This window comes from Thalassophryne amazonica, chromosome 3 (assembly GCF_902500255.1).
Source record: "Thalassophryne amazonica chromosome 3, fThaAma1.1, whole genome shotgun sequence".
Classification (NCBI taxonomy): domain Eukaryota; kingdom Metazoa; phylum Chordata; class Actinopteri; order Batrachoidiformes; family Batrachoididae; genus Thalassophryne; species Thalassophryne amazonica.
In genome coordinates, this window is record NC_047105.1 from 29,866,278 (window position 1) to 29,878,385 (window position 12,108).

A 12,108-nucleotide genomic window follows, 5' to 3' on the forward strand; every position below is an offset into this window, starting at 1 on the left:
AACGCCAATCCCACAGATAAGGCAAACACCACAGGAAAACGGCTGCAAAAGAGTTCAGACTATTATTCAGTTTTAAGTCAGCAGACATGAATGGTAGCTGATTTCTCGGCGGGGAGGTGGAGTTGCAGTCCGGCCTTTATGGTGGTGGTGATGTGTAGTGGATGAGTGACAGCTGGTATGGATGATGAGTGTCACTCCCGGTCGCTCCGACGCCCTCTCGTGCTTGAAGCCCGCACTTCAAGCAGGGCGCCATCTTGTGGTGGTGGGCCAGCAGTACCTCCTCTTCAGCGGCCCACACAACAAATCTCCCCCCACTCGCCCAGAGCACAGCTACTGCACACTGCTGTGCGTGATTGCTGCCCACTTGGGTCAGTGTGCTCGCTCTGCTCCAAAACAGAAAATAATCTGCACTGTATTTTAATTTCAGCCTTTAATTGTAAGATGCATCAAAAATAACTGAGCACACAAATTCACATTCAAATGCATTACTTCAAGATGCACTAAAGAAAAACCAAAGCCGTCTGTAAAAGATGCATATTACCCCTCTTATCAGCACAAATTATATCCAGTTATTCACTTTTGTGGTTCATGATGTGTCCCAATATCATGATTCCTTTTTATTGTCCATTTTCAAAATCTTCATGATTGGTCGCTTTGTTTTTTTGTTGTTGTTGTTGTTTTTTTATTGTTTATTTGATGAGGACTATGCTCATGAATGAATACGTACATTTTCATGACATAGTGTAATATGCCAGATTTAGCTAAAAGCTACTTTCCATCTGTAGTCCTCAGACACACAACAACAAACAATAATTACAATAAATACAAAACATTAAATTATATACAGTACATCTCACCTGTGTTGACAGGTTTGATTGTTTCTGAGCCATTTTTTAAGGTCATTTTTTAAAAAACACCACACCACCACAGTGCTGTTGTGGTTCCACAACACCACTATTAAGCACTGATTACACACATTCTAATGCTCCTATTGTGTGTCAAATTGTTTGATTTAGCCAAAAACATACACAGTCTTGTGCCAATAATGTACAGTGGGAGACCGGCTTTCAGCAGTCTTCTGCCATGTGTTCATTTGTGCATTCTCATGTTATGATGATGATGAAAATATGATGAATAATTGTGTAGTGTGTGTGTGTTTGTGTGTCTACATCCTACCTGCACCACTTTGCCCTGTGGACTTTCAGAGAAGACCAGGACCTGGTTGTAAAGAGGATCCAGAGACTTCCTCACTGACTTGGTCTTCTTCTTGGCCACACAGACTCCGTTCTCCAGGAGGTAAACTTTGATATAGGCCGCTGGAACGCAGAAAGAGACAAAGTCAAACCTTAAATCTCAGTGGAATAAGAAAGTGGAAGAGTTTCCGAGGATCACCCAGCTGGGATTTCAGGTGTTATCATCCAACCCCAGATGAATAAATGTCAATTATTGCCCTGCTTTTTTTCCCTGTAGTATGTTTTTTATGGCCCAGTCACACGGCACACAACAATTCCTGAGCGAAGGGAAAAAAGTAAAAAAAAGTCACAATTCATTGAGAAAAGGTGGACGAACGAGCTTTATCACTGAATAGCCTTTGTGAGTGGCCTTTTTGCAAACTATCGCCTTAAATGCAGGAACGGATGGATCAAAAATAGAATGTTTACCAGGAAAAAAATTAATATCTTAAGGTTCAAACTGTCAGTCAGGAAACAGAAGTCAGTTTATTGCATTTTCTGCACCGTCCCAATTTTGCCTGATTTGTGGTTGTAAATAACTTAAACACACAGTTTCAAAGTGGATGCGGTGTGTTTCAGAACCTTGGACAGAGCTCCACAGTGACAGCATTTATTGTTCTTGTAAACAACAACAAAAAACAAATGTGTCCATGCTTTGCACACAAATGACTTCCTGTGTGCACAGTGAAGGATGGACGTGTTATCAGGACACAAAGCTTATTAGTAACCTCAGTCAATAAAGAAGGTTTACAGGCATGTAAATTTGATTGATTGATTCATGTAAGACTTGTTGCTGTTTTAAACACTGCACCAAAAATAGTCTCAAAATAGTCTCTCAAATCCATATTAATAAAAATGACAGTGATTTTTCAAAATAAATGATTGTGGAAAATGCCAAAAAGACATCTCTCTTTCACAGCTGCTTCATTAAAACCTTCTTTAATTAATGAAATCCTCCTCGTGACATTTTGCACTTCAGCACAGACACATTTTTGAGAAAAAAAGTAAAATTAAAAAAGATGATTTGTCCTTAAATATGTCCACAAAATGTAAAGGGACCTAATCTTTGCTTTCAGATGATGAATTTTTTTTAGTTGTATATTCATATAATTATTGTGCTGCTGTTGTTTGTTAAATGATCTAATGTCAGACAGAAAATGATTTGTTTTAGAACTATTTGACAATAATGATTACAATAAAACAGATCTGAAGGCCTGTCTTTGGATCTGGAATTAAAGTATTTTATGCTGTTTTCCAACAGATGTCTAAACTAAAGAATTAACTGACTTATTAATTATCAATCATCTTGATTTTATGCATTATTAATTAAAAGGAAACCAGTCATGGTAAGTTCACTGTCACACTGCTTAGTTTGGAAAAAAAAAACACATCAGAATAGATTATTGTTTGTGTGCTGCATGACACTGTAAAAAACACAAATATCAGGTATTTTATTTGTGTTTGTATTTATATATTATTTTACAAGATTAAAGATGAAATCCTGTACAGAAATTTTGAGCAAGATTTTAGTTGTGACTAAAAAAAGACAAGCGCATTCAGAGTTTTCTGATGTCCGCCAATCATCCGCATCTCCTCCAAAATTCAGTGGAGTCTTCTGTGGTCTAATACACTCAACAAAAATATAAACGCAACACTTTGGTTTTGCTCCCATTTTGTATGAGATGAACTCAAAGATCTAAAACTTTTTCCACATACACAATATCACCATTTCCCTCAAATATTGTTCATAAACCAGTCTAAATCTGTGATAGTGAGCACTTCTCCTTTGCTGAGATAATCCATCCCACCTCACAGCTGTGCCATACCAAGATGCTGATTAGACACCATGATTAGTGCACAGGTGTGCCTTAAGACTGTCCACAATAAAAGGCCACTCTGAAAGGTGCAGTTTTATCACACAGCACAATGCCACAGATGTCGCAAGATTTGAGGGAGCGTGCAATTGGCATGCTGACAGCAGGAATGTCAACCAGAGCTGTTGCTCGTGTATTGAATGTTCATTTCTCTGCCATAAGCCGTCTCCAAAGGCGTTTCAGAGAATTTGGCAGTACATCCAACCAGCCTCCACATCCAGCACGTTCACCTCCAAGATCGTCTGAGACCAGCCACTCGGACAGCTGCTGAAACAATCGGTTTGCATAACCAAAGAATTTCTGCACAAACTGTCAGAAACCGTCTCAGGTAAGCTCATCTGCATGCTCGTCGTCCTCTTCGGGGTCTCGACCTGACTCCAGTTCGTCGTCGTAACCGACTTGAGTGGGCAAATGCTCACATTTGCTGGCATTTGGCACGTTGGAGAGGTGTTCTCTTCACGGATGAATCCCGGTTCACACTGTTCAGGGCAGATGGCAGACAGCGTGTGTGGCGTCGTGTGGGTGAGCGGTTTTCTGATGTCAATGTTGTGGATCGAGTGGCCCATGGTGGCAGTGGGGTTATGGTATGGGCAGGCGTCTGTTATGGACGAAGAACACAGGTGCATTTTATTGATGGCATTTTGAATGCACAGAGATACCGTGACGAGATCCTGAGGCCCATTGTTGTGCCATACATCCAAGAACATCACCTCATGTTGCAGCAGGATAATGCACAGCCCCATGTTGCAAGGATCTGTACACAATTCTTGGAAGCTGAAAATGTCCCAGTTCTTGCATGGCCGGCATACTCACCGGACATGTCACCCATTGAGCATGTTTGGGATGCTCTGGACCGGCGTATACGACAGCGAGTACCAGTTCCTGCCAATATCCAGCAACTTCGCACAGCCATTGAAGAGGAGTGGACCAACATTCCACAGGCCACAATTGACAACCTGATCAACTCTATGCGAATAGAGTTTTTGTGAGTTATTGTGTATGTGGAAAAAGTTTTAGATCTTTGAGTTCATCTCATACAACATGGGAGCAAAACCAAAAGTGTTGTGTTTATATTTCTGTTGAGTATATGTATCTGTGGTACAACTTTGGAGAGAATTTGTGAAGTAGTTTTGACGTAATCCTTCAAAGCCTATATAAAGTCAAATCTTGATCCAGAATTCGGATCCAGTTCTTCCATGGCCTAATATGTATCTGTGGTGAAAATTTTGTCAAACTCCGTGCAGTAGTTTTGACCTAATCCTGCTAACACACAGAAAGAGACAAATAAATAAACGCCAGTGATTTTATTATGCCCTTGGACATAAAAATTATACTTTCTGCTGTGACATCCATATTTCTTTTCTTTTTTTTTTTTTTTAAGTGTTGGATGGTTATTTTATTTGGACCATAACTACAATAAATGTCCTTCTTATGGATCGGGACACTGAAGTTGCAACGACTTACCTGGAGGTCCCTTTGAACCTGGTTTTATGGTGAGTCCTCTGGCCTGGACAACCTCCACCTCCAGGCCGCCGTTCCTTTCCAACAGGCCAATCTCGACGTCACCTGCAGGTGTGTAAACAGAAGAGCAAGACGAGCTGTTACTACAGTAACAGCAGGACATGTCCCTCAGGAGACGTCGGCCCGGGTTAGGGGTATCCACAGGTCCAGCTCACAGCTGTGGGGGTGAGTTCATGAGTATCCATTACTACATTAAAGTTTTCACATGGGTCACAGTCCAGTAGCACCTGTTTGGCCAATCAGGAATAAGTCAAAGTCATGTGACCACTTCTGTAAATACCCGCCTGTCTCCTAGTCAGGTTTGTGCTGGTTTCTTGTCTTTGCAGGAGGCCCTGCGGGTTTTTAAATGTGTAAGGACATTGGTGGGTTTTACACAGTTACTCAACACCACGTTGTCAGACATCCGAGATATTTGGGACACATTTCTTTCACCTGAGTCCAGAGGTGGCCGAGCTTGGCCTTCTTTTTCTGGGTAGAACGAGGGAGGACTCCAGTGTCTGTTCCTCTACAATACCTATTCATCAGGGAGCAAGTTCTCCTTCAAGACTGATCATGAACACGCTTTAGTTTTTAATTGCACTGACTAAACTCAACACTTGGACTGTCACTGGCAAAGTTGACCTGAATCTCAAGCACAAACAAAATGCTGCTTCCTTTGAGACACATTTTAGAGTTTGAAATCTTATTTTGGTACATGTATCTCAGATACCTGAGATACATTTGCGTCACTCAGTTTCATAAATTTCCTGCTATTCCCAACCAATCAAGCCCTTACGTGAGCTGGACCCAGTGTTCTTTCCCCCATGATGCACCAGAATCCATGTGGAGTAAAAACCAAAACTCTGAGTGAAAGTATCTTAGTTGCATCTTTAATTTCAGTTTGCCAACTTAAAATAGCTGAACAGATATTCTCATTATTATTATTAACTGCCATAGATATGCAGTTCAGTTACCTTGTGACCAGAGGGCTATAGGTTTTAAATATCATATTTGCTGTCTAATGGAACAAAAATTGTATTTTCTAAAGGGCTTTAACAAAATTGTGCCCAAAATAATTGACGGTCATTTGTAAGAGGAAAACCAAGAGCACAAATTTACATTTTTATTTGCAAATGAGTTAGCACTGCAAGCTAACGTGGCTAGTTTAAAAACAAGAACTGTACTTTGGCGACACTTTATTGATCTGCATCGCGATTTGGCACAAGTTTTACACAAAATACCCCTCGTGATGTAACTCCAGGTCTGTAAGCAGAACAGGAACGGGCTCAAACTGGGTCACCGTGAAGCCAGAGCCACTGTGATTTTGCCAAATAAGTGACTCCCACAGTGAAGACATCATGTCATCGTCAGCTCCATATGGACAAAAGGTTCCAGTCCTACTCATTTCCTGTTAATAATCGTTTGAGCAAAATGGTCCCTAAGATGAGAAAGTTATTCTAGGTTCTGCTGGACAGGAGCGCAGGTTCAGACCAGAGCTGGTCCAGTTCATGTCACTGTTGTTGGGCCAAGGACACTGTGTGGCTGCCAGCGAGGATGCTGACCTGCTTACTGCACAACGTGCACTGTGCACCACAGCCTGCCCACAAATGAATAATCGCAGACAATGATGACAAAACCTGACGGTGCAGCTCGGCTCCCGTCTACCAGGTTCTCGTTTTACCGACCGCAGATGATCTCAGCTCCGTCTGACCATTTAGTGCTTTAACTTTGCTTTTTGTTTTACTGGAAAATGTTCCTATTGGAACCATTAAATGTTGATCTGAGATTTTATAAGAAGGATTTCTGCTACTTCATTAAAAAAAAAAAAACTCCATTTTGTATGCAGTGCCAAATGACAACACAAGTCCTTTCAAATAATGACAAAAGAAATTCAGTGAAATATAATCTATATTTGAATATGAAGTTATTTTTAATACATAAATGTCATTATTATTAAATTAAAACACACAATATGCAAGATACAAATTGGCTTAAAAACTGAATCTAGAAACTAATTTGTGAAAAGTTGACTCCCACCCACAATTTATTCAATAAAACATGGGTATTTTAGACTCTAAATGTGATCACTCGGGGGCAGAGTCTCTCAATCCTCATCTATGCCAAAATTCTCCAAGTCACAAATTTGTCTGTATGTTAGTCTATCCATCAAAAAAAAAAAATTCAAAAAATATATAATTGTCATTTTTAAGGCAACATGTAAAATTACCTGAAGATTTGCAATAAGAATTTTCTAATAAAAACAAACTTTTTTTAGCACATTATAAATCCCATTGCTCACAACAGAGGCACTCAGCTCATGCTAATGTAAACCCATTCACTAGTTTTCATGCTAATAGCAAGTTTTCACACTGTTAGCATCCATGTATTTATGTTAGGATGTGTAAGTATGTATTTTTTAGGCATATTACAAATCCTATTCCTCACAATGGAGGGTCAGGTCATGCTAACATTAGCCTGTTAGCAAGTTGTCATGCTAATGTTAGCATGTATGTATTTATGTTAGCATGTATGTATATAGGTATGGATTTTGTAAGTACTTTATCAATGCTTTGGCTCACAGTGGAGACACTCAGATCACATTAACGTGAGTTGCATTGTCAAGGCTCTGACGTTGGCGCTCCTAATGACAAGCTAGCACAAAGCCAAATATATAACATATTTTGTAAGTACTACACCTTTAAGGGAAAATAATGAAAGTGTTGCAACACAATGACAGGAATTACCAATTATGAACGGCAACTGGATTAAATATATAAAATTTAAAAGGAACTTGGCACATCTTTCTCAGTATTTTATAATAGGCCAATGATTCAACAGATGAGAGTCAAATTTACTGGTGGTGTTCATAATAAAGTATTTTTATTTATTTATTAACACATTTCATAAATACAATGAATAAACAAACCTACTGAAATCATTAGCTTTTGTTATTTGAGAGGTTTTATATACTTCATTAATTTAATATACTCACTAAAATATATTTTACGTATTTGTATTTGGGGGAATTGCAGTTACATTAGAGTGAATTTATTCACAGGGATTCCAATATAACATTAGAGTGAATTTATTCACAGGGATTCCAATATAACATCCTGAGGACTTCACAGGTTGTGATGAAGCTTAGCATTGTAAATTATACCTTGCACAAATTCAAGATTGCGTAGAGTCCGTGTGGCCGTTGTTTATTCTTGGCGTCTCTAGGCACCCAGCCTATTGATAGCATTGCGTAAGACAAGCCCAGCCATCCCAGTGTTGAAGTCAGAAAGTTCCAGACTTTGCCAGTCATTGTCCTATTTTCACATACAAGGTTTTGGTGTTTTTTTGGCTATTAGATCAGGTTTTCAGTTCATGTTTACTGCCAATAACAACAAAAGGCTTAAACCGTTGACAGCGTTTTGTTGTTTGTTTGTTTTTGTGACGTCTCTCACCCATGGATGTCGTTGCCAACGTCTGCCGTCCCACAAACTGGGCAGGTCCCATCCCGTCCAGGAAGTCACTGAACTGGGCATCTGATGCCAGACACATGCCGCTGTAGTTCAGACTGCAGAGACAGAGACGCAGACAGACACCAACAGATGAGTCTTTGTTTAAGATGAGCTCAGTCTCTGGGCAGCTCGTGAATCTGTTAGCATTAGTTTAATTTCACACTAGATTGATGCTATTGTAAAACCCTATTGAAAGCCCTACCAGCTTTAGGGGCATCTTCCACTCCATCAATGTGCTGAAATACCATATGTTAGTGTAGTCATACCCTGTGGTCTCAGGCCTTTATTACATTCAGTGTTCCTTCTGTCCCTTCAACCTGGATCACTCTATAAGACCATCTGAAGATGTGCAGTTTGATTCCAATGGGGCATTTCAAACTTATTTTAAGGGCACTTGAAAAATCCCTGGAAACTTATTCCTGTTTTTTGTCCTGTTTTATATTGATAGTATATATTATATCTCTGTCCATCTATAACTCAATTCAATTCAGTTTCAATTGATTTCATTTATGGGTGATTCTTTAACTACAGGCACTATTGGCCTTGTAAATGTAATTTCCACCACACCATTGCCTTACAATATAAAGCGCCTTGGGGCAACTGTTTGTTGTGATTTGGCGCTATATACATGTGCACTGATGCCACTGTTTATCTCCATAGAAACTACCCAAACAATCTTTCATACAAACTGTTTAAAGGGACATTACAGTGTTGTGGTGGAAATTACAGCAATAGTGTGGGACAACTACATTTTGTTTAAAAAAAAAATCACAACAGTTGTATGACATTGAATACCCCAATTATGTTTTGATTATTTTACTGATATTTTATTCAGAGATATTTTAAAACATTAGAAAAAACGTTTCTTTACCATTCATTTTTATCATTGAAGATCAAAGGTCTGGGTGTGGGACAAGCACAAAACGGCAATATTTGCATATAATGATGCTGAAAAAAGGTGAAAAAGTCATCATAGACTACCAGAACAAATTTCTTAACACAATTTCATTGTAAAGATAACTATAAAAGTGTGAAATTTCCCCTTTTTTCTGTTTTTCATACAATATGATCAAAGGACATAAGTGCCCGTAGTCTAAGAATCACCCTTATATAGCACCAAATCACAACACAGTTGCCTCAAGGCGCTTCACACAAGTAAGGTCTAACCTTACCAACCCTAAAGCAAGCACACAGATGACAGTGGTAAGGAAAAAGTCCCTCTTATGATTTGAAGAAGAAACCTCAAGCAGACCAGACTCAAAGGGGTGACCATCTCCTTGGGCCATGCTACCGACACAATTAACAATCCGAATATACAGGAAACTTTGGGAAATTTTGGGAGTCCATGCTGGTGCACAGGATGGGGGGCCTGCAGAAGAAGACACCACACCCATCTTTGGATGGAGATGCACCTCAAAGAGAAAAACAAAACAAAACAGAAAGACAACAAAAGTATCACCGGCCACTAGCCTTAAGCTTCACTAAAAGACCCAGACTTTAGATGAAGTTGAGATCGCGTCCCACTCCGTTTTCTATTTAAAATGCATTTAAAAGGGTAAAAAGCATAGTATCATTAGTAACATATTATGCCAGTATGCTAGCCATACAAAAGGGAAAATAAGTGCACCTTAAGTCTGGACTTGAAAGTCTCCACAGAATCTGACCATTTTATTGATACAGGGAGATCATTCCACAGAACAGGGGCACGATAAGAGAAAGCAGACTTTTTATTCACCCTAGGGACACAAATTAGTCCTGCAACCTGAGAACGTAGAGCCCGGGCCAGTACGTAGGATTTGAGTAGGTCAGCTAAGTAGGGAGGTGCTAGTCAGTGAATAATTTTATAAGTTAGTAACAGAACCTTATCTCACAGGGACTGGAAGCCAGTGAAAAGATGCTAAAATGCGTGTAATGTGGTCAAACTTTCTGTTTCTTGTCAAGTCTGGCAGCAGCATTTTGAACCAATTGGACTGCGGTAAACCAGAAAATAGAACATTGCAGTAGTCCAATCTAGAAGAGACAAACGCATGAATCAGGGTCTCAACATCAGCCACAGACAGGATCCTGAGACTATATTTTGCAGGTGGAAGAAAGCAGTCCTCGCAATATCTCTAATGTGGAGGTCAAAGGACAACGCAGAATCAAAACTTCACCAAGGTTCCTCACTTTGTCATTATGTATGACACACGAGCCTAGGCTAAGCGTTAGCTGGTCAAATTGATGCTGATGTCTCACTGGACCAAGAACCATCATTTCAGTCTTAACAGAGTTTAAAAGAAAGAAATTGCTAGACATCCAGCTTTTCACTGATGCAAGGCAATCCTCTAAGGATTTTATGTGGATTAGATTACCTGCAATTATCAGCATGTATAACGGAGTATCATGAACATAGCAATGAAAGGTAATCCCTACACGCCACAATATGTACCCAAGGGGTGTTACATAAAGACAGAAAAGCAGGGGGCCTAAGACAGACCCCTGTGGAACCCCAAATTTCATGTCACTAAGGTTAGAGTTAGCGTTATTGTACCATATTAGTTGTTGTTTGTTATATTGTATATCTAACTGAATCAGGTCTCTCTCTGGAGGATGAGACTTTAGGTCTCAATTAGGCTACCTTTTAAAATATGTATAAATACATAAAAATCAGAATTGAGACAAAAGAGAAAAGTCCTGCTAACTGCAAGTCATTTATTATTCCTGTTTCAGCTTCGTTAAGGTCCAACATTCAAACTGGCTTCTTTAATTGGAACAGAGTACAAAGTAAAATGAGAAAGAAATCTGGTCTGAGTGCTTTTGAGGAAGCTTGCCAGGCTGTGCAAAGCTGTGTGAGTTTTGGATTGCTGTCCAAGGCTTGTGCACGATAACAGTGTGGAAGATTTTTACATACTACATATGCAGGAATCTCCAAAACAGCAAGTGGCACTTTCAAGAGAAAGTACTGGGGGAAACTGCAAACAGGCTAACAGCTGCCATGCCACAAAAATATAATAAATCAATAAAAACTCTGCAATTACTTCCAATCACATACAGTAGGAGTGATCTGGATGGACAGTCACCAATCAGCATCAAAGTTCAGGATGACAGACAACTGTTGGAGCTTGGTGGAGGCTTCAATCCAATTTATTTCCTTTATATAGCGCCAAATCACAACAAAGCTGCCTGAAGGCGCTTCACATGAGTAAAGTCTAATCTTAGCAACCCCTAGAGCAAGCACACAGGCGACACTGGTAATGAAAAAACTCCATCTGATGATTTGAGGAAGAAACCTCAAGCAGACCAGATTCAGAGGGCTGACCCTCTGCTTACGCTATTCTAAAAGTTACAAGGTTTTAACAAAGCTTTTACCAAGCTGAAGAAACAAGAAACAGAAAAAACAGAATAGCATCTAAAACAAAGTGTGTTATTGAGATGAGCACACAGGCAGGGGATCATCCAGCGCCCTGGGGTGCAGGGCCGGGTCCATCATCACGTCATCAGTGGGGCACAACACAAGCTGTCCTCATTGAAGAGTACATTTCAAATAGAGACTGCAGTGTGCTGCATCAGCTTCAGCCATGGCATCTCACGGTCAGTCCAGCGCCCTGTGGTTCGCAGCCGTCAGACTTGAACAATGCCATCAGTGCCTCAGACAGAGAGAAAAAGAGCAGAATCAGTCGGCTGGAAATATATGCACCTAAGGTATGAGTTCACCAGCAGTAAATCGACAGGGAAGCAGAGAGAATACTAAGGTGATCACCAGCAGCTAGAACTGAGTTTCACTTACAGACCCAGAATTTAGATAAAGTGAGGCTGAGACCTGTTCTGTTACTCATAAGATGAATTAAAGGGAAAGGAAACAGTTCCATACTTGCCATTACCACAGTCTAGCATTAGGGGTCTCCAATTGGTTCAAAATACTGCAGCCAGACTTTTGACATGAAGCAGAAAGTACAACCACATTACACCCATTTTGGCATCCCTTCACTGGCTTCCTGTCCCAGTGAGATCAGATTT

General features: G+C 40.0%; 1 protein-coding gene across 1 annotated transcript in view; it reads right to left on the minus strand.

Annotated features, from left to right (window-relative positions):
• rims4 (regulating synaptic membrane exocytosis 4) overlaps window positions 1–12,108 on the minus strand; it is an 86,214-nt gene that overhangs the window by 9,104 nt on the left and 65,002 nt on the right. Inside the window, exons 3-5 of the mRNA XM_034165966.1 lie at window positions 8,056–8,168; window positions 4,571–4,672; window positions 1,177–1,316 (exon numbers count right to left, since the gene is read on the minus strand). Of these exons, the coding sequence (XP_034021857.1) occupies window positions 1,177–1,316; window positions 4,571–4,672; window positions 8,056–8,168 (355 nt within the window). The remainder of the gene's footprint in view (window positions 1–1,176; window positions 1,317–4,570; window positions 4,673–8,055; window positions 8,169–12,108) is intronic.